Source organism: Stigmatopora nigra, chromosome 5 (assembly GCF_051989575.1).
Source record: "Stigmatopora nigra isolate UIUO_SnigA chromosome 5, RoL_Snig_1.1, whole genome shotgun sequence".
NCBI classification, from domain to species: domain Eukaryota; kingdom Metazoa; phylum Chordata; class Actinopteri; order Syngnathiformes; family Syngnathidae; genus Stigmatopora; species Stigmatopora nigra.
This window is the reverse complement of record NC_135512.1, coordinates 7,000,093-7,021,048: the sequence shown is the minus strand read 5'-3', so window position 1 is coordinate 7,021,048 and position 20,956 is coordinate 7,000,093. Positions and strand designations below refer to the sequence as shown.

The following is a 20,956-nucleotide window of genomic DNA, read 5'->3' as shown; positions in this document are numbered from 1 at the left end:
TTTCTAGAGGGACTCATTTTGCATGCCGGACCAAATCACCCCAGCGCGTGAACTATTCGTTGTCAATGTCGCTCATTTCTGCAAAACGTTGTCAAATCAAACAACTTTTGGATCTAACGAGAGATGTTTTTGTTCTACCGGAACTCTTCTTAAACTATTTGATGGCGATCAGTTGTAATTAAGAGTGACATTTTGACATTGTGCTAACTTAAGGTGAAAGGTCCCACGATGTTTCCCTTGTTGAAGGGGGCTCCCTTGACCCAGCTGGCGCGACACGTTCAGGTGCGCTCACACGCCTTCCAAGTCCGCGTTTATCGAGCGCCACATCGTCATCTCCATGGAACCTCTCGGGCACTTTTGGCCCCACGCGGAGCCCCCGAGATGCTCTTGTTTAAAACGCCACCGTGCATTCATTTGCTTCCGCGTGGGGCTCAGTTTCGAACCTCGGCACGGGTAGAAGCCATACCTACTCCTCTCATTTGGATGGTCCTTAAACCCGTCCAAAAGCTCATGGCCATCATTTTGGGAAGGTATGAAACTATATCTATGTTTACTTTTTTATATAGTTCAAAATGTTTTTTTTTTTAATTGAAATGGGTCCTGAATTTTCTAATCATTAGTTAACGATTTAAATTATAAGTGCCGTGAAAAAAAAATAAAAATAGAATGTTTTGTATGGCTATATATTATATGATACATTTATTTGTGTTTTCATAAGTTTTGAAAAGTTTAAATTCTCTGACAGTCCAAGTATATTGACACGAAAGATAAGGAACTAAAATGTGTTTGGATCAGAGTATTGTATCATTTATATATATGTTTTGAAAAGGACTTCAAATTTCACCCTTTTATTTTTCTGTATGAGATTTTTTATTTTTATAATGGACAGATCCAAATGAAATTTTATAGTCACATCTATACACACATTTAAGGCTATTTTTTCTGAGTGCTAATTAATTAGAAGACTTAATTACGGCTATATAGTTGACTGTAGTTTCCGAGGTCTTGCAATCCTAATCCCTGGTTTAATGACATGTTGAGGGAGTATTTTCCCTATTTTGTTCTGTCTAATCAATGATACAATTTACAGGAGTTTAAGGAAATGGTGGGTGGCATTGCCTGATAACCGGCGTCAGCTCCTCCGCCAGTGGGCGTGGCGGCAGCGCTGGAGATTGCTGGTGGCCACGGTTGCGGTGGCGGTCGTCACGGCCCTCCTCGTCTTTACGCACTTGGACCAGTCCCCGGTGACCGGACGCACACGCCTCCTGGTTTTCAGCAGGCAGAACTACATGGAGTTTGCAGCGCTCACCTCCAAAGCAGTGAGTGGAGCTCTTCATTTTTCATAGAAATATTCCATTTGAGTTCAAAACAAATGTCATATTTTCTACTTTTACGGGCATAGTACATGGAGGAGTTTGAGGAGCTTATGTTGCCCAAGAGTGACGCCCGGCACCAAGCGGTGGAGCGAGTGGTGGAGCACCTGGCCCAGCGGAATCTGGACCTCCCCGAAATGGCCAACGTGGATTGGACCGTGCACGTGGTGCAGAGCGACACCACCAATGCCTTCGTGCTTCCGGTCGGAAGACAGGAGACCGTCGCGCCTCGCACAAAGTTCACGTAAAACTCATGAGCCACTGTGTTGTTGTTTCAGAACGGCAAAGTGTTCATGTTCACGGGCATGCTGGAAGCTGTAGCAGACATCCACCAGCTCACCATCATCCTAGGACATGAGATGGCCCACGCCTTACTGGGACACGCTGTAAGTCACTTTATTAGGTACACATGCTATCTTACCCACTACTACTGACTTTGAAAGATTTCATCAAAAAGATCATTATAATTAGAACTGAACGTGGACATTGGCAACCATATGACTTTTTTTTTACTTGGTAGAATTGACCTTCTTTATACACAAGACAACACATAATTGTTTTTTTTTGTTTTTGTAACAAGTCCCTAAAGCTGAATTGGTGTTTTGTTTCGCCAATATTTTAGCCAGTAAATGAAAATCCAATCATAACGCAATTACACCTTGAGCTCATTAAAAAGCCGTTGAACGTGCGTAACGTGACATCGGAGTAGTTCGGGCGGCCGCCCAGTGTTTACAGCCTCGTTATAAGTCCATTGTTGCCGTCGCGTGAGCGAGTGTGCGCTTTGGGACTTTCACGCTGAGAGTTTCACATGCTAATTAGACCCAAGCAACGACACGCTGGCACCACAAACTCCCATTTCACAGACTCGAGTGCGTGGTGGCTTACTCTTTCTAACTTAAAGTGGCTTTGTACTATTGCAGGCGGAGCAGGCCAGCCTGTCCCACGTGGTGGACCTCCTCTCCGTGGTCTTGCTCGCCGCCATCTGGGCCGTGTGTCCACGCGACAGCTTGGCGCTGCTTGGCCAATGGGTCCAGGGAAAGCTCACCAAGGTCAATTGCACGCACAACTAAGAGGAATGTTAAAAGAAGGGCGATTCATTGAGTAATTATTTAGACTTGGATTTATTTCATAAAGGACAGCACATATCCATTAACATTTCCATATTCATGTTAATGAACATATATATGAGACATATAAGATTGTAGCCAAGGGCTAATTTCGCTCTTTAGTCTCTTGTGTAGGTTGAAGATAAATGATGACATATACTAGACACACACACTTGAATGAAAAATTATTCTGACCAACTTAATCAATGTTTTGCAGTAAAGGAATGTATAACATTTAGCTTCTTGCAGGTGATGTTCAACCGTCCTTACAGCAGGAAGTTGGAGGCGGAAGCTGATCAAGTCGGCTTACAGTTGGCAGCCAAGGTAACCACGCAATTTCACACAAAACGCTGCAATTCAGTAACACTTTTAATACATTGGACTTGACTAAATGTGCATTAATGCACTGTTTGATGCATCCATTGAAAATTGTGATGAGGTTACTGCAAGAGAAGCAAGCATAAAAAGAGACAATCAGATACCATAATTCAAGTAAGAAGAAGAAACTGTAGATAGCTGAAGATATTTTTAAACATTTGCCATAAAATAGTTGACAAATGTTGATCTATTTCAAATAAGCAATAATAAACCTAACCAAATGTCATGAATGATAAAATGGTTGTTTTGACAATTATAGGATAACAAAAAAACGTTTACTCTTTTGAACTCGTACATTAATTATGAACTCATAAACTGGGGTAAAACATAAAGGAAAATAACACTTTTAAACAAAATTCAAATTCAAATGATGAAAAACACTACCTACAATTGCATGACACAAAATTCTAACAAAGTATGACAAGCAACGTAATAATCATCTTACAATACCAAACAACTGAAATGACCACATAATTTTTCTTGTTCCACTTTGGATGCGTGCCACTAGGGAGGGCCATTGTCAAAAACAAGCAAAGCATCTCCCAGTCCACTGTTCCAATTTACGAAACCAGTCGTTCGAAACGATCCAAAAATAATGAGCAAGGAAGGCCACATCCAAACATGTGTGCGTGTCCTCACAGGCGTGTGCAGACGTGCGTGCGGCCTCGGTTTTCTGGCAACAGATGGAAATGAGGGAGCAGCTGAGTGGCGAGGCCAGCCTCCCCGAGTGGATGTCCACGCATCCGTCGCACAAGAACCGCGTGGCGCAACTGGACCGCCAAATGCCGCAAGTATGAGCCCTCCCCTTTTACGTGCTTGTCGATCACCTGGTTGCAAACTCTAGGACTCCCCATTTTTTCCCAGGCTCTGGAGTTGAGGGAAACCTGCGCATGTCCCCCCCTGTCGTCCACAGACCCACGCGTGGTTTTCTCCAAGAGCGTGCGGGTGCTGCTGGAGGACGCAAAGACCAAGAGCAAGCCCAAAGCGGCTATAGACGGGACGCGGTTACCTTCTGGCGTGACGGCCCCCGCAGCTCTAATAGCCCAAAGCCCTCCCTCCACCTGAAGGAACTCATTGAGCGGTACTAAAGCAACTCTGTCCCACCCAGAGCCAGTCCAGCCCACCCATGCTACTGAATACACACTATGTGAGTAGTTAAGTCAGGTTTGTTTATAGGTAGCGCAGAGGGTCTCAAACTGAATTTATCCATCCATGTCTCTTCAAATAGGCTACGATGGGCACTTTATTTAATGTAAAAAAACATGCCTGGTTGACAGGATATATTTTTAAATGACTTTGCTTTAGCTATGCTAGCTTGTACTTGGCACTTGTACAAAAACACAATAATACATTTACCTAGCGCAGGGGTAGCGAACATGTTAAAAATAAGGTTAAAACGAGGTAAAAGAAAATACATTTATTTTGGCGGGGAGCCGTTTGCGGCTCGAGAGCCGAGTCTTCGCCACGCCTGATCTAAAGCGATCAATTGAAGCTTTGAATTCATGTTTAAAAGAAAAAGTATATTACCTTCAATATTTGAATGATTTAATACTTGTTATATTACATTCTTTGAATGAGAAAAAATGTTCATGTCTTGTCATTGATGGTGAAAAAATGCCCAATCAATTTGGAAAGGGAGGTTTGGCAGCAATCGTACGATAAAAGTAAAAATGGTAAAATGTTCAATTCTACCGAGTCAAAAATAAAATGAAAGCTATTTATTTGTTTAGTGTTTGTTCCAATTTTTGAAAAATTCAAACGAGTCGAGCGCACAATGAAAATGTTTAAGCCTTATGTTCAAATCCTGGTTTGCTCTGCTTACCTAACTTTTCCCACTTGAAGGTACTATAAAGTACTAAGTGTCATCTGGGAGTGAAAAGAGACAGGTGGCCCAGTGGATAAGTCATCAGTCTCGTGCTTCTGTGGTCCTGGGTTCAAATCTTAGTGCCTGTAAAGATTTTCCCAATATTATTCAGTTAAATGAATGAGATAAAAGTATAAGTACTACTACCTTATCTCAACAGGTTGGTGGCCCAGTGGCTAAGTCATCAGTCTGCCACCTCTGTGGTCCTGGGTTCAAATCCAAGTACCTGCAAATATTTTCCAAATATTATTATTCAGTTAAAAGAATAAGTTCTAATGGCTAAATGTCTAAGTGTATTAGTATTCAGTGGTGGCCCAGTGGATAGGTCATAAGTTTCCCACATCAGTGGTCCTCGGTTCAAATCCGAGGGCATGCAAAGATTTTCCCAATATTATTCAGGTAAATGAATGAGATAAAAGTATAAGTACTACTACCTTCTCTCAACAGGGTGGTGGCCCAGTGGCTAAGACATCAGTCTGCCACCGGTGTGGTCCTGGGTTCAAATCCCAATGCCTGCAAAGATTTTCCAAATATTATTCAGTTAAAAGAATAAGTTCTAATGGCTAAGTGTATAAGTATTCAGTGGTGGATGAAACATTTAGTCAAAAAATGACTAAGTGTTTCACCCCATTTCCTTGGATAAAACGTTTCAACACCTATGTATAAGTGGGGCACGAGTTGGTGTAGTGGGTTGCACACTCGCCTTTGCACCGAGAGAACGTGAGTTCGCTTCCCGGTGTCGGCGGTTCACTGACCAAGCAAGCGGTCGAGGGTCGGCCGAAGGCCGACCCGAGAACGCCTTTCGCACATACAGGTCCATCAAGTGTCTTCCGAACTGCCGAAGGCAGTTCGGAATATAACCTTTTGCTGAAAAGTATGACTAAGTGTTTAATAAAAATTAAAAAGTTTTTCTTTTTTTTTCCTTCTTCTTATTCCAATTTCCAGACCACTTGGTTCGGTGATCAGCCAAAGGGCGACAGCGGGAATCGAACCCAGGTCTCCCACACGGGAGTCCTGTGAACTAACCTCTGCGCCAACCAAGTGACTACACTTTTCTTTGTAATCATTTGAGTGTCTTGAGAAGAAGTCCACAGAAACAAATAAGTGAAAATGTGTCCCAACCGGGAATTGAACCCAGGTCTCCCAGACAAGAGACGCGTGTGTTAACCTCTACACCACGGTGCCATACTAAACATTGCTGTTGTTTTTTAAGCACAAAAGCCTCACTATACTATGTCTTTCTTTGATTTGATGATTCCATTAACTTAGATTTGCTTTGTACTTTGTGCTTTTGCTTAGCTGTTTTGTCTAATCACCCTCTTGCTACTGCCACAATGACATTTCCCCAAATACGGGATGAATAAAGTTATCCAATCCAATATATTTTTAGATTTTACAAAATGATTTTTTAACTAATTACACAGAAAAAAATGATTAAAAAAGAACAATGAGTGATTTAAAAGGGGGAAAATTCAGAAATTTAATATACATCTTTACTCTTTGTTTTAATTTGATCCTAAAACAGAAAGTCGGCACTGACTGATGATTTACTTTTCCGGGCCACACAAAATGATGCGGCGGGCCAGATTTGGCCCCCGGGCCGTCACTTTGACACATATGCTATACATGGCCATGTTTTAAGAAAAGCCTTACTATATATGGTCATTTTTTAAAGCCTTACTATACTATGACGTTAAAAAAAGACTTACTATACATGGAGGGTTCGAATCCAGGTCAATAAACCTGTGTGGAGTTGTTCCCAGGTCTGCATGGGTTTTCTCCAGGTACTCTTGTTTCCTCCCACATTTCAAAGGCTGTATAGGCTGTTTGCACACTAGATGTGAGCGTGAATGTTGTCCGTCTCCTCCGCCACCGGTTCAGGGTGTCCCGAAGTCAGCTGGGATATGCTCAGGCACCCTCCGCGACCCTAGGGAGGACAAAGCGGTTCAGACAATGAATAAACAATCTAAGTTGGTCTCATTTCATCAGGCTATCAAGTTAGGTGACGCTTGTTCTGTTCTCACGGACCTCCATTATACTTAGTGAAATTCGCCTGCTGTTGAAATCGGCGTTTCAAAATGCAATTAATAAGATTTCATGTCAAAATAGCTCAGTACGTATTACTCGTCAGTCGTTCGTCTTTTTTTCAGGATGGACAACACCGTCAATAGACAAGATACATATTCTAGATCTCGTGCAAACATTAAAAAGTTCGTCCTGGACGGGACAGAAGTGTGTGTTTCCGCGAGTGAGCGAATGTATTTGTGACCAAAAGACAAAAAGGTCCACCTACCTTGTTAGAGTTCGATCGCTTGTTTTTCTGATTTTTCTACTGATTATGCTTCATCTGTGACATAAAGACGGCCTTTGACGGCAATTGAGCAACTCGTGTTGTTGGAATGCGTAATAGTCGCACATCGATGACGTAATGTGCTGTGCTCCAATACGATTTCGTCTGAGTTCTTTGGGATATTTTTGTATTAAACGTCACTGGCGGCCATATTTCATGTGTCCCCATACGGGCCCGGCCAGCCCTTTGTTATGTGGCATTGGGTCGACTTGCTGGTTGCCATTATATAACGGCGACAACGCTTGATGAATTCACACAGGGAATAGGCCAAACTGTGTTATTGAGACTGTTTCTTGATGTCTTTGAAAAGAAAAGAGGGAAGGATAGAAATCCCAAGAGTAAGACTGCGTTATGGAAAGGCTCCATCTATATATGTATCAGCGGCGGTCCATGCATTTTCTAGTGACGCCTTCAATCCAACCCTCAAAAACTATTTTATGGCTAATACTGCATACATCTGGAAGCAGTGCAACCAGGGGGGAAAGCAATGAAAGGAAGCTAACACACAATTTAGAATTATTTAATAAGTATCGATGGACAAAATATAATATATGATTCAGATATTTCTTAGGCCAGCAGAGAAGGCTTTGACACACAGAGTAAACGGCGCTATCATGGGGAAGGGGGTAAAAAAAAAAAAAAAAAACTTTGGATTTTACTTTGTAGGTGGCATATGATTGCTGGTGCGTGGAGAAGACGAGAGTAGTGCGCAATCTTGTGTTTCTCTTCCTAAAAGGCGCCCACGCAGGTATCATTGTGAGAGTGTGCAGAATGCAGATGCTATGTGGGCGGGGCCAGTCCACTTATACACCTTGAATCAACTTTGACCTTTGCAAAAGTTGCCATGCATCCATTCCTGCAAACATGTGGTACGTAGGTGTTACATATATAACAAAGGAATACTTCATATACTTATAAAAAAAAAAAACTATGTCGTCTACTGAAAATTATTTGATATACTCCAAAATTAAGACTTGTTAGTTTTCTTTAATTGCCAAAGTTTTACTTTGGATTAGCATTTTTACACTCTTTGTTGCGAGTGCTGGTAAATCGAAAAAAGGAGAGATTTTGTACATATTACAAGAAATATTTTAGTTCATATGCAAGGATAATCATTTTACAGCGGCAATATGAAGCTTCAAATGTATATATTTTTTCAAATGAATGTAATATAAACTGTTGATAAATAAACATTAATAATAAATGTAGCACTACTTTTCATGCCATTGCAATTTTCATTTCATATTCTTCATTATTTTGAAGAATATGAAAAGCGGCACGTGTTAAACATGTAAAATGCAAGGTACGCAAAAGGAAAAAATTGTGATTACTGCTCCTGTTGTGTGTTATCACGTTGTTAATGCGAGATGATGGTGAGCGAATGCGCTTACAACTACTTAGTGGGATGGAGGAGGGATTAAGCTTGGAATACATTAGAATACATTCACACAATAATCCTGTCGGTTGCTGGATGATTGTGTCACCTTTTGTTTGTTTTTCTTATTTTACACCATTCCATCCCAATCGCACTCGAGGTGTGACACACTGCGTTGGTCCATCTCCTTCGTTGTCATGGTTTCCCGCCCAGTTGCCCTACCTTAAAAAACACGATAATACAGACCTACAATAGAAAAGAAAGTATGTCAATAACAAAATCCTGCACAAAATCAGTGTCTAAAACTTAAAAAAAACCTAATATGCCATTATTAGTCGTCAAATAATTAGTATGCTGGCATAGCATCTTAATCATTATTATTATTAATCAAAACACATTGTTTACATTTAAAACTTGATCATCCACTCACCAAGGCCCACTTTCAGATTTTTTGCACACCATCTAAATGATAGAATCCTGTCAGAGTTCATAAATTATTGATTAGGACTCACAAAGATCCCTAACTTGAATTTTTTCCAATGTCCAAGTTATATTATCTGCAAAAAAAGCCTCTTTGCAGTTTTAGCCGATGCTGAAAAATTGTGACTTCTAATGCTAAAAATACTAAGTCTTAATACTAATTCAGTTCATGTCTACGAGTGTAAACACATTACTATGTGATATTGTTGTACAAAGTGGCACAAGCCATTAGTTTAAAGTCAATTGGAGGCCAGGCACACTGTTTCTAATCTTGTGTTTTCTCCCTGGAGATACTTTTGTCTGGCTTGTGCTCAACATATGCACTCGGTCATCACACACACAAACTCACACACAAGTACTACATATACACTTATTCAACACAAATTCGCATGAATGGCAAAACAGCCTTCTGTGTTGTGTTATTCACTCTTGTCCCCCATCTTGTGTGTGTGTGTGTGAGTGTGCCACTTTGCTTTGCGTCTCTTTGGCCTACTTAGTGCTGTAAGTAGCACACATACACGGACGGCTACAGTGTTCGTCCTAACTCCCCACGGAGTCTAGTTGAATAATTGAGTGGCGTTGAGGCGGAGTAATAAGCTATCGGTTGCTTTGATAACGTGACGGACACTTGCGTGCGTTGCGCCGGTGCCGTAATGACTCCTAATTCTAAAAAGTCGACACCAGCCGTCTGAGGAAACCAATCTGTGGACTGTTACCCTGCGCCACACTGACGGATGCGAGGCTCTAATTAGCTAATTGTAATTGGCCGACTTGGTGGTGAAGTGCTGCCGCCGCCAGGGAAAATGCATTTCATGCTCATTTGCTGTTTCGTTGCATTCCCCTCGTAGTTTTTGCTCGTGTTTTTTTTAAGACTCAACAAGTGGTTACTTACGTCAGAGTTCGGCCTTTTTTGTTGTCATGGCAACAATCCACACTCGCCATTGGGCCACTCTGGAAGCAGGAAGACACACTTTAACACATGAATCTGACCATATTCTAACAAATAAGTAATTATATTAATAAAAAAACACAGAAAATGAAAGTTTCCATTGTTTTTTAACCCTGTTTTTCATGTTGTACTGCAAAAGCCGCAAAAAATTAGGGAATGCTGTGAAAAATATTTCCACAGTATTCCCCCGTTTTTTGCGGCGTTCTGCGAAAAAGTACATTTAATTTAAATATAATTTTTGTGGGCATCCCACAGTTACAAAAGCTCAGACCTAAGATAGTTAGATAAAAATAAGTGAAACAAAAATCCTTCAGAAGATAACTTATTAGTTGAGCCAATTTTTCTAAAGTGAGAGTACTTTACCTTAATTTCTTCCACTTTTTGTCAACTTTCCACATCTCGCGTGTGTCCTCATGAGGTTACTCTTCCTAACACACACAACAACTAAAACACAATCAAGCCACATGCTCGCCGATAAAGAGTTCTTTTGATTTTGGCACGTGCTCTTCCTCTGTGCCCAGGCCTCATTAATGCCTCCAGTATGTGTGCATGTGACTGTAAATGTGTGTGTGTGTGTGTGTGTATATAAGAGAGAGAGAGAGGAATAAGCCCTCAGCTCTTATCAACAACAACAGGCCTGCCTGGCACACACACACACACACATATAGACCCTGTTATGAGGAGTGTGGATAGGTTGCCAGCAGTAGCGCCAATATCCCCCTTGCAGAACAACGATAGACAAACCCACACTATTCCGGTGTGTTTGCGTGTGTATTAAGAGGTCAATCTGGCGGTGAAGGCAACATAAAGACTTCCACAACATATCTCTTTCTACGCCGCACCATCATTTGGCTTAATTGTGCTTTTAATTGTTGTGTTTTTGTCGATGAATAACATGAGATGAGGTTAAGTGGTAGATAAGGTATGCTAAGTGCTTATTTGCTGTGTGATGTGTTCATTATTTTTAAAGGGGATGTAGATTCAGAATGTTATTCTTTGGTAAAGTAGTTTATGTGTCCTACAGTTTTTTTTATGAAGATAGTGACAGTATTTTTGGAGGAGATGAGCATCTTAAAGGAAACGGAAAAATGTTTCAAAGTAAGAGCATCAGGCTTTCTATTTTATGGGGTCGAACTAGAGCAATTAAACAAAAACAAAGACATATCAATGAAGTAAAAGCTTGGCTGGAAAAGTAAACTAAAGAAAAAGAAAATAGGTTACTTACCGGCGTCCCCTGCTGGTTGGAGATTTAACGACGGGGAAAAGTGAGGTCGCTTGCAGCAGCACTCCCTAATTGGCCAAACTGAATCTGAGATCTCATACCTAAAAAATAAATTAAAAAAAGCAGATTGATGCTACTAATGATGCCTTTCAGCTTGTCCTCTTTGATTTTTTTCTGCATTTGCCTTTTAACATAGCTGATTAAAGAAGCCCTCATTTTTCTTTTTTTTTTTTGCACCAAAATTAAGATCACAACAACCGATTATGAATGCTGTCAATGTAGCATGACTGGAACCAGTTTCATTGTTATTCCTAAAATACAATAATAATGGAATTTAGACACATTTGTAATACTCCTGGTAAATTAAAAAAAAAGCAATTGTTATTCACTTAAAGGAAATATTTTGTAGCTGACACTTCACCAATGCTAAATTATAGTCTTTGTGGAAAACTTGGTTTTGCACGAGAATACAATTTCAAAATTACAAACTATTACAACACTATTTCTTAGTGATGTAAAATAGTACATTACTATTTCACTTACCAAAACGGACTTTCTGAGTGTTCTGGGAAAAGAAATCATCCAAAACGAGCCCCTTTAATTTGGTTTTAGATTTAAATAATCTGACTTTTTATTGGGATTGCATGTGTTTGATTGGGTGGATGCGTGTGTGTGTGTGTGTGTGATTTTGGGCTGTCGATCTTCTCAATATGACAAATGAATATTGCACAAGCCATTCTCTCCTCTCCTCTTATGCCTTGTTCAATTATTCATACATGGCACAACTTTTCTTTCATTCTTCAGCCTTCATTCAAATAAGCCCCCCCCCCCCAAATGTGATAAACAAAGGGCGTGTGGTGGAATGAGATGAACGCCAGTTCATCTTTCATTTATGTCTTTGGGATCAGTTATGAAGTGAACTGACTCTTCAAGTTTGCCCCTAAGGATTTTCCCACCAGGAGGACCACCAAGTCCTTTCTTTATATGAGAGATCAATTATATTTTGAGCAGTGGGTTTTTAGTTCTCGGGATTAACCAATTTAGTGGATGGACTTCATGATAGAATTGTGTACACTAGGTTATTTTGTTAATGACTTTTGAAGTGTGTGGTATTTCCTAACCTGAAAAGAAAAAAAAAGGCTAAACATTTTCAACAAAAACTTGAAACGTTTCTACACAAGCTGTGAAAATTTGAGGTCATTCCAATGAAAATTCTCAAAATTATTGGCCTACGAAATGTGGTCAAACATTTGGAACACCAAGTACTTTGACCGTAGCTCAGTGGGTGAGTGGTTATTGCGTCGCCATCCCAGTTCTGGGGTCGAGAGTTCGATCCTAGGTGGGTCCTCACTGTTTAAAATGAGTGGCTGTGGCTGCCACCCTACCAATTGAAACGAATTGGAAGTCTGGCACTCTCCGTGGTGCTGAAACGAGCATTAACAGCAGGTCCTTTCAGTTTGAATGAAATGGACGCCTAATGTTGTCGAGGGCAGGCAATGAATATCTACATGACTTTTCCTAGTTTGAAAAAAATGGAAAATACTATTGTTTAAAAGAAATTGATAGCGGAAAAACGGACATCATTTCTCGATTCCACATCCAAAAATTAGCCATTAATAGCCGTCATACTCATTTTTTTTCTGAGATAAATTCTGAAATAGACAAATCTCTCTCCCTCTGTCTGCCCTTCTATAAACTATACGTGTTACTGCATGTAGATGTGTATATATGTCGTAATTTGACCTATGTCAGGGGTGTTTGCAATGTATCCCCCGCGATCAAGTGCAAGCATTCCGACGGATGCACTTGTCAGTGCCCGTTAGCGTCAAGCTCTCCTTAAGGCTTTGAGCTTTTAGCTTCAAAGTGTGACTTTAAACCTCCCCCACCAGTGACACACGAGCAACGGCCCACCTTTGCTAGGGCCTGAAGGTGATACCGAGGACCCCGAACGAGTCAGCCGGGTCAGTGTGATGAACGACGTGCACCATATGCTTTGGCACTGTCCCCTTGTCCAGATGACAGTTCGCGGCGACGACATCTTTGCCTCTGTTGTGTTTTTTTTTTGTGTAGTTCCTCTATTTATATGCGTGTGTGTGTTTTTCAGTGGTGGTCCGTGAATTTCCTAGCGACGCCTTCAGCTGTCAGAATCAATCCAACCATCAAAAACTATTTCATGGCTATAAAACCTCTACTGCAGCTGTGACACATAAAAAATCATCAATAATAACCTAATACAATTGAAATATTATTTAGCAATATACCAAATCAAATTCTAATTGGTTAAAGCAACAGTCTTATCAATGCTTGTTTAATGCAACAGAGCCTGCAGAACTGAGTTTGAAGGCCTTGATGCAGATTTCTGACTTCTGGCAACAAATAATGGCTGAAATGTGATTGGTTAAATGCTTCAATATGAAAACACACATCTGGAAGCAGTGCAACCAGGGGAAAAGCAATGAAAGGAAACTAACAGACAATTTGGAATTAGTTAATAAGTATTGATGGACAAACTATAATATATGATTCAGATATTTTTTCGGCCAGCAGAGAAGGCCTTGTAGGCCCTGACAGCACACCACTGGTGTTTTTCCTCCATCTTGTTTTTGCCTCGATAATGCAATAGCAAGCAGCAGGACATCAGCCGCAAGAAAAAGTGCACTAGAGATTCCATCGGTGAAGCCTTTGAATGGAGCCGATGGTAATCTCAAGGTTGCAGGAAAAGGAAGTGGAATTTGCTTTTTTGAATAAATCATCACATTCACCTCAGCTGATGCAGAGCATTTGAATGATGTGCTCTTGGAGAAAATTTGCAACTCTAACTACATGTTTTGGCTGATTCCAATCAGTTTGGAAACAAAATTAAGTCTCAACACAGGGCTGGTGTTTGCTATGGGCAATGCAGGCGACTGCCCAGGGCGCAAACTATTTGGGGGCGCAAGAATTAATCAAATTCCTGTTCTCTGGAAACCTGTTGTGGTTATACGAATAAATAATTATACCAAAATATTCATAAATTATGTTTAAAAAAACAAATAATGAACTACATCCTGAACCTTTAATAGTGTATTACCTATTTTTGATGAAATATGTGTATTTTTTCATGAGTATTGAATCCCAAATGTCCTCCAATTCTGGATTGTTGAATAGGTCAACACCATTCCAAGTCATTTCTGTTGATTATTTACAAGCACAATAATGACCCATCTAAAAAAGAAATTGCTCTCCTCACGGTGTCAACGGAACTTGGATGTCATTAGCCGGGTTTTATTGGTCGCTCGCAGCTACGTGTCGTGCGCGTGTGCACGGCGGCGGTGATCGACGAGCTGCTGCGAGCGTGCGGCTGCCTTGTGACTGATCAGTAAATATTCTCTGCTACTGCTGCTGCCTCAGCAAGTCTTCGTGCATGGATCACATTGGCAGGCAAGTAGGGGGTGGGGGAAGAAAAGCCAAATGGCCAAAAGGCCAGGAGGGGGACGCCAGATCACAGCTACCAAGCAAACCCAGATCTTTGTAACAGTAATCCGATGAGTCTTATATTCCCCCCAAAATACAGCAATTGTTGGGCCAAGTTTGGAAAGATGGATACCATCTCTTGTTGCAACTCTGGGCATTTTATCCTATCTTAGGCCCAGGCTACAGCTTACACAAGATTATGGTGAATGTTACAATAAAACTTGAATGGAAAAATACACAACTGTATTCATCTTTTTTGCAAGCAAAATGAAACGTCATGCCAATGACTGCAACAATAAGTTCTAAATATAATTTCCACAAATATTTCAAGTTCTCTATTAATTTTGTTCTCTCAAAAACAACCTTCATCTAAGAACATTTTTGCTCCCCAAAAAATGGTCATCACTTTTTCACAAATATGAATTTTTGGAAAACTTTACTAACAATTTGTACTAACATAACATTTGAAAAAATTCAATAACAAAAATATAAGTGCATTACTCACAAAATTTAGCAAATGGCTGTCATACTTTTTTTCTTTTTCTTTTCCAATGTGACCCTAACACTCCGCTCAGTCCCCTCATAGAAAAACCTCTTTTCATAATGCACTAGGTGTATTTTGAGCATGACAAAAATCCTTTTCTTTGGCATCTTCTCTACGGGCCACTAATTGCGTTTTGCTGCGAAATGAAACAGCCAGCGTGAGGCTTGTCCAATCGGGAAGCCTTCAGCTCTTTTTTCACCCCGCCAAAGCCGGATTGAGAAAGAAAAGCGCAAAGTATCTCCACTCTGTCCTCTCGCTTGCGTAAAGCCGGGTAGTGCGGACGCAGGACAGCGCCACAATGGCTTCCCTGTGCGCTAACGTGATTACATTGACGCAGTGGAATGGAGCCAGAAGGATGCTAGCCGCCTCCCTGCTGAGTGGCTGCGCTTCTGCGAGTCAATAATAAACACGCCAGGAGCGCATTTTCCTTTTTATTGATCTGCAGGTGACCCCGGGACATCATTATCACATTGCTTTTCTGTCCGTTGGAGCTCACCTTTGATCCTATTTCATATAGCATAGAATCTGGAACATGGCGAGATCATGCACTTTGGAATTGCGGTAATGAGTCCCTGCCGTCCCTCCCAGTTAACATTTTTGGGGACTCTTGTTATGACAGTGAATGTCTATCCAGTGTTATCATGAGATGAACTCATTCGCTGCCAGCTCAGATTACACAGTATGTCTTGTGGTAGTTAGTAAAAGAGGAAAACTGGTATAAAAAAATGACAGCATGGGCGTCCAATCATGGATTGGACATCTTTTAATAACTCCATGAGTTAAGATATGCAAGTTGGTGACCCCAAAATCCCGGAGCAAAATAAACACTTGCCCTTCTGATTTCAATTTGGTCACCCAAGTTAAAATGGGGCCTGGAGGATAGGCTCCGGCACCCCCCGCGACCCAAATGAGGATAAAGCGGTTCATAAAATATGAGTGATGAGAAGTTATAATGGATTCTTGTAGTAGTCGTTCTACAATGGATTCAACTTGATAGTAAAAGTATTATTTGAATTTTAGAAACTAACTTTGAAACAGACATTTTTGAAAATATAATAATAATGTGGATCCTATTTTGCGGATTTTCGATGATCCACGATATTGAAGGGATTTCTGTATGGCCTTTGTGTTGGAAGACAAGCAAGCGTGAAGCCAAACTGTCCCCTTGACACCACCTCGACTCCTCGCCATAATTAACGGATAACCTTTAATGAGGCATCAGCCTAAGTGTGGAAATGCCACATTAAGCTCGACAGCATGGCGTACAAAATGCACGTACGCATTTTAAAGCGGCATCAAGTGTTAAATGTGTCGCGCCTTAAATGTCACCTGACTGTATAGAACAGGGTGGGGGCACGCCGCCATACTCTTTGGCTACGGGCTACGGGGGAAAGAGCACGCTGTCGCTAAGCGTTTTCGCCGCACGCTGACAAGCCAAACCGCGGAGGGCCAGTCCAATGCACACAGCAAGCTGTGGGCAGCTGTAATTAAACACATTTGTCACCTACGCTACTGATGTGGAACTATCACAAATGTTTTAACTTCCCATGGAAAAAGTCAAGCTATTCTCTAAGGGGGATATTTATTGTCCAGTGTGGTACCTCTACTTACAAAATTAACAATTTATAAGCATGGTATATTTCTTTTTGATTTAAATTAAAAAAAAAATGGCAGGTTAATGAATGCAGAAGTGTATTTGGGACTCAGCAACCTCCTCTTACATCTCCATGAAGCTCTTGTTGGGACAAGGGTCAATATTTTCCATTGATGTATATTCTTGTTGAGGCTGGAATCACAACTCAAAAGGTACTCTCAGTGGAATCCAAGGGGGGGGGGGGGGGGGGGGGGGGGGGGGGGGAAATGGTATGCTGATTTATGAAAATACCCATGAATATTAACCACAGCAATCTCTGGGCACATCCTCAATATCAATAAATGATACAGTGGGATGTAGTGAAGGGAGAAGAAGCAATTATTGTATGATAATTCCTTTAAAAGTCCTTATAGGATACATAATAATGAGCTTTTTTTTTTTTTTTAAAGAATGACGGATAGACCTACGTATGCATTGGATTGGCAGATTCTACGAGCATTATTCCACTATGAATCAATGTGATTATGATGCTGTCATCTGACATCAAGCTGAGGGCTAGCAAAGGCTGAAATCTACAGGAGATGACACACACACACACCTTGACAGACGCTTGCATGTATTCTCCTTCTGCGTTGCACTTGATCACATCCTCCTGACTTTCTGTCGTGGTTGAGGAAATGCAGCATGATCTAAGCACATAGAGAAATGGAGATATGATTTTTTTTTTTTTTTTAATAGCAAACTACGTCAGTGTTCTTTAGAACAGAGGTTGGTTGGACAAGACTGGGCTCAAGGGCTGCACACTTGACAGTAATTGAATTAATAGGTTGAAAAACACACATTTTAACTCAATAAAATGAAATACATTATAAAGAAAACATTTATTATTGATATTGATAACATTTTGATAAACAATTCTTTTATAGGGCATGAATGTTTGCCTGCAACCAAGATAATTACAATAATAAACTACATTTTACATGAATATAATTAACATTGTTGGTATTATAGATAACACATTTAAAGCGAGATATATTAAACCTGATCTCAAACAGTTCAGGTCTGCTTTAAACTTGAAAACTATTAAAATGCAATAAGATTTTTTTTCATTCAATTATTTTCTGTTCTGCTTATCCTCACTCGTGTCGTTGAGGTGCTTTCTTGAAGGCAACAAATCAAAATGTTTACATACATACTAAAACTGCTATAATAAGTCAATTAATGTTTACATACATACTAAAACTGCTATAATAAGTCAATTAATCGCACAGTAAATGATGTCGGTAATTTTAATTTATTCAATTTTTTGTAAGCTCTGCATCCATCCGTGTTTAAACATCACTAACTGATTGTATACGAGACTCCATTTCTTTTCCCAGATGCTTTTTAGTCATCACCCAACCATAGACACGCCTAAATATTACACAATATACACTGTTAGCATTTCTACATTGACGTTAATGGTGAAAGACGAACCACTTCAGCCTGCTATAAACCAATGACAGTCTTCTACAAAACGCAATTTTCACAGTTAAAAAGTGACGCTTCACTCGTGAAGCCTTACTAGTTTACAGCATCTGCAAACCATGCCAAAAATAGTACGAAAAAAATGTGCAACTGACAACGCATGCCTGAGCAAAAGTGTAAATCGTACAGTTCGAGTGCAGACATTTCAAAGTAAAATCAAGACATGTTAACCATACAGTCTACACTTCCTCGTACATGCATTTCAGATTGTCACGTTTGCCAGACCTTGAACTGAGATAAGTCCAAGTACCCTGTATACTCACTTCCCTAACCCCCCCCCCCCCCCCCCCCCACTGCCAGTATGAAGCAAATTTGTCTGTGAGCAACAGTAACTATTGAATTATTAAAGAGTTCTGAAGTGTCGCTCAAAGTGAGACAGTTGAACACTAAGAGACCACAACACGCATACTATAGACTGAGGGAAGCGGTAATAGCCACACCATGCCAGGCTGGCAGTTACTTTCCATAATGAATGTCGAACGATGATTCCGAGTGAAGCTGGTGGATTCCAAAATTTCCCTAAGTCCTGCTGCGTGTATTGGACAGCATCCAGTTTCCTGTCACATTGTTTGCGTCCTATAAATCTGGACGTGAGTTTAGGCAAGATTTCCGAAGAGCGGCTGCTCGCACCCCAACCTGTTTAAAGATGCATTTTACTGCAGTTTCTGTTCCTCTCAGATAAAGACCAGTGGAGAAATAATGTGGTACTGCAGGTTCACAAACTGGATTGTTGTTATAAATCCAAATGGGATTTAAGGCACTGCAAAATTATTTTATTCGTGAGTCACAATTAAAGGGCGCTCGCAACCAACCAAGTTTTCGTGCTGCTGTCTTGAAATGGTCAACTCAATGTAACCCTGTGTTATTTTTACAACATTATAAGATGGATACACAGCTGCAAAAACATTGTTAAAACCGGGAAATAACACAATTTGGAATTAAACCAAAGTTTTACCACTTCATGACAACATGAATAAATACAATAAAAAAAGGCAACTTTTGTCTGGACAACTCATTTATTCCGTTCACTAAATTCTAAATTTTGTTATCTTAATATGGAAACAGTTGATATAGTTTGTTGAAGAAAACAAATCTGTAAAAATTAAACCCCTTAAATATGATTTGAAGTACGTATGACCTTATTAGGTGCATATTTTGAGGTGGTTCGAATGTCAACAAACCAAAAACCCGCTCCAAGTCTTGCTGTTTAATTAAAACACTAAACTTGATCACGCAGCTTAACTTGAAGTAAGAACAGATATCCCCATTGATCCCCCTTGATGAGTTGATCATCAACTAATCAACAAAACTCACACTTGTGGCTCTTTGACACTGGATCGCTCACTCTCATATTGCAGTAGACCTCATTAAAGAGGATTATGGTACACATAAATATGTAGCTAAGGCACAGCTGCAGGGTTAGTCACAAAACCATGCAGGGAGGAGATCACGGCGTCTACTTTCCGGCCACGCTAAGGAGACGAGGGGCAGGAAGGATAACACTGCAATCGGCACAACAGCAGGGTACACTAACATTAGCATGAGTGCCACTGCATCTCTCTGCATGAAAGTAGAGAGGACGCTGCTAATCTTTTATAGGCTGCCAGTGGCAGCTTGCAGCATTATCTGCACCGTGTGCATGTGTGTGTGTGTGTGTGTACATGTGTGTGTACATGTGTGTGTGGGCCTCCATTGACTGCTGCTAGCCAAGCTGGCATTCATTATCAAGCAGGTAATAACACAGAGCACTGGCTCTAACTCAAGCGGCCGAGGACTCATTAATATAAACAGGCCCCTAAACCCAAACTCAATTTACTTGAAAGCCTCTTTGGAGACGCTGCTTGAGTAAGTAAAGAGTGTGTTTTCCCCCCACCCACCATCTTCTGCACTAACTGAGTGCACCAAATGTATTCGTCTGTATTCAGCCAACAAATGCGCCACTCTGTGCAGTAGTTTAAAGCCTAAATATACCATGAACTTCCATTCCAAAACACTTAATGCTTTCCAAACTCTTTTACATTCCACCTCATAATAAATAGAATGCTGAATTGATTTAGAATGAAATGCAGTTAAAAGAGAGTTGCTGTAATGCTGCATTGACTCGTTTTCTTTCCATTTGTTAAATTCAGGGATAAATTGGCACCACACACTCTTCCACATCAATTTTAGCCATTTTAAGTTGTGTTTGAGGGAGTGTTTGTAAGCAGAACCATCATAAGGTTTCTTCCATTCATTCATTTTGCGTTCCACTTATCCTCACAAGGGTCACGGGTGGTGCTGGAGCCTATCCCAGCTAACAGGGCACACGGATGCAAAGAACCATTCACGCTCAAACTCATACCTGTGGCAATTTAGAGTCTTCAAACAACCTACCGTGCATGTTTTGGGGATGTGGGAAGAAACCAGAGTACAGAAAAAACCCAAGCAACTCCGGGGAGAACATGCTAATTCCACACAGTGAGGACTGACCTGGCATCGAACCCTGGACCCCAGAATTGTGAGGCGGCTGGCCGTAATTTAGACAATAAGAGAAAACCTTTCCAACAATCAGCTATCTTAGAAGTGCAATCAGCAAATTGCAGCAGAGTGCTTCTTATTTCAGCAGAATCCTCATTGGTTAAACTGTTTATGGAAAAGAAAAACTGCACCCACAGTGGCCCTTGAGGACCGGTTTACCCACCCCTGATGTATAATATCTTCTTAAAGCTTTTCCTGGCTTTTTTCCCATCAAATTCCATTTC

The 20,956-nt window shown here is 40.7% G+C and overlaps 1 protein-coding gene and 2 long non-coding RNA genes across 4 annotated transcripts; 1 reads left to right on the top strand and 2 right to left on the bottom strand.

The window, feature by feature from the left end:
- The first annotated feature begins 18 nt into the window (after positions 1-18).
- oma1 (OMA1 zinc metallopeptidase) lies at positions 19-4,578 on the top strand. The gene is made up of 8 exons (XM_077717427.1): positions 19-530; positions 1,091-1,319; positions 1,403-1,576; positions 1,652-1,759; positions 2,294-2,422; positions 2,729-2,803; positions 3,499-3,648; positions 3,722-4,578. The coding sequence occupies exons 1-8, from the start codon at positions 229-231 to the stop codon at positions 3,920-3,922; spliced, it is 1,368 nt and encodes a 455-aa protein (XP_077573553.1). The 5' UTR covers positions 19-228; the 3' UTR covers positions 3,923-4,578.
- Positions 2,464-7,141, bottom strand: LOC144196918 (uncharacterized). The gene is made up of 6 exons (XR_013326416.1): positions 7,015-7,141; positions 6,431-6,648; positions 5,156-5,234; positions 4,869-4,947; positions 4,680-4,805; positions 2,464-2,922 (listed from the first exon to the last, which is right to left on the bottom strand). It is a non-coding gene; the product is annotated as an uncharacterized LOC144196918 (long non-coding RNA).
- Positions 7,142-7,612: 471 nt separating this feature from the next.
- LOC144196957 (uncharacterized) lies at positions 7,613-11,203 on the bottom strand. Of its 2 annotated transcripts, none has more exons than XR_013326431.1 (4): positions 11,101-11,203; positions 9,819-9,877; positions 8,556-8,692; positions 7,613-7,927 (listed from the first exon to the last, which is right to left on the bottom strand). It is a non-coding gene; the product is annotated as an uncharacterized LOC144196957 (long non-coding RNA). The 2 variants fall into 2 exon arrangements; XR_013326430.1 differs by lacking the exon at positions 11,101-11,203 and adding an exon at positions 10,239-11,049.
- Between the last annotated feature and the right edge of the window lie 9,753 nt (positions 11,204-20,956).

Coding starts and splice junctions, on each gene's coding strand:
- oma1 (XM_077717427.1), top strand. CDS start 229: ATGTTTCCCTTGTTGAAGGGGGCTCCCTTGACCCAGCTGGCGCGACAC. Junction 2,423..2,728: donor TCCAGGGAAAGCTCACCAAG/GTCAATTGCACG, acceptor AGCTTCTTGCAG/GTGATGTTCAACCGTCCTTA. Junction 2,804..3,498: donor GCTTACAGTTGGCAGCCAAG/GTAACCACGCAA, acceptor GTGTCCTCACAG/GCGTGTGCAGACGTGCGTGC.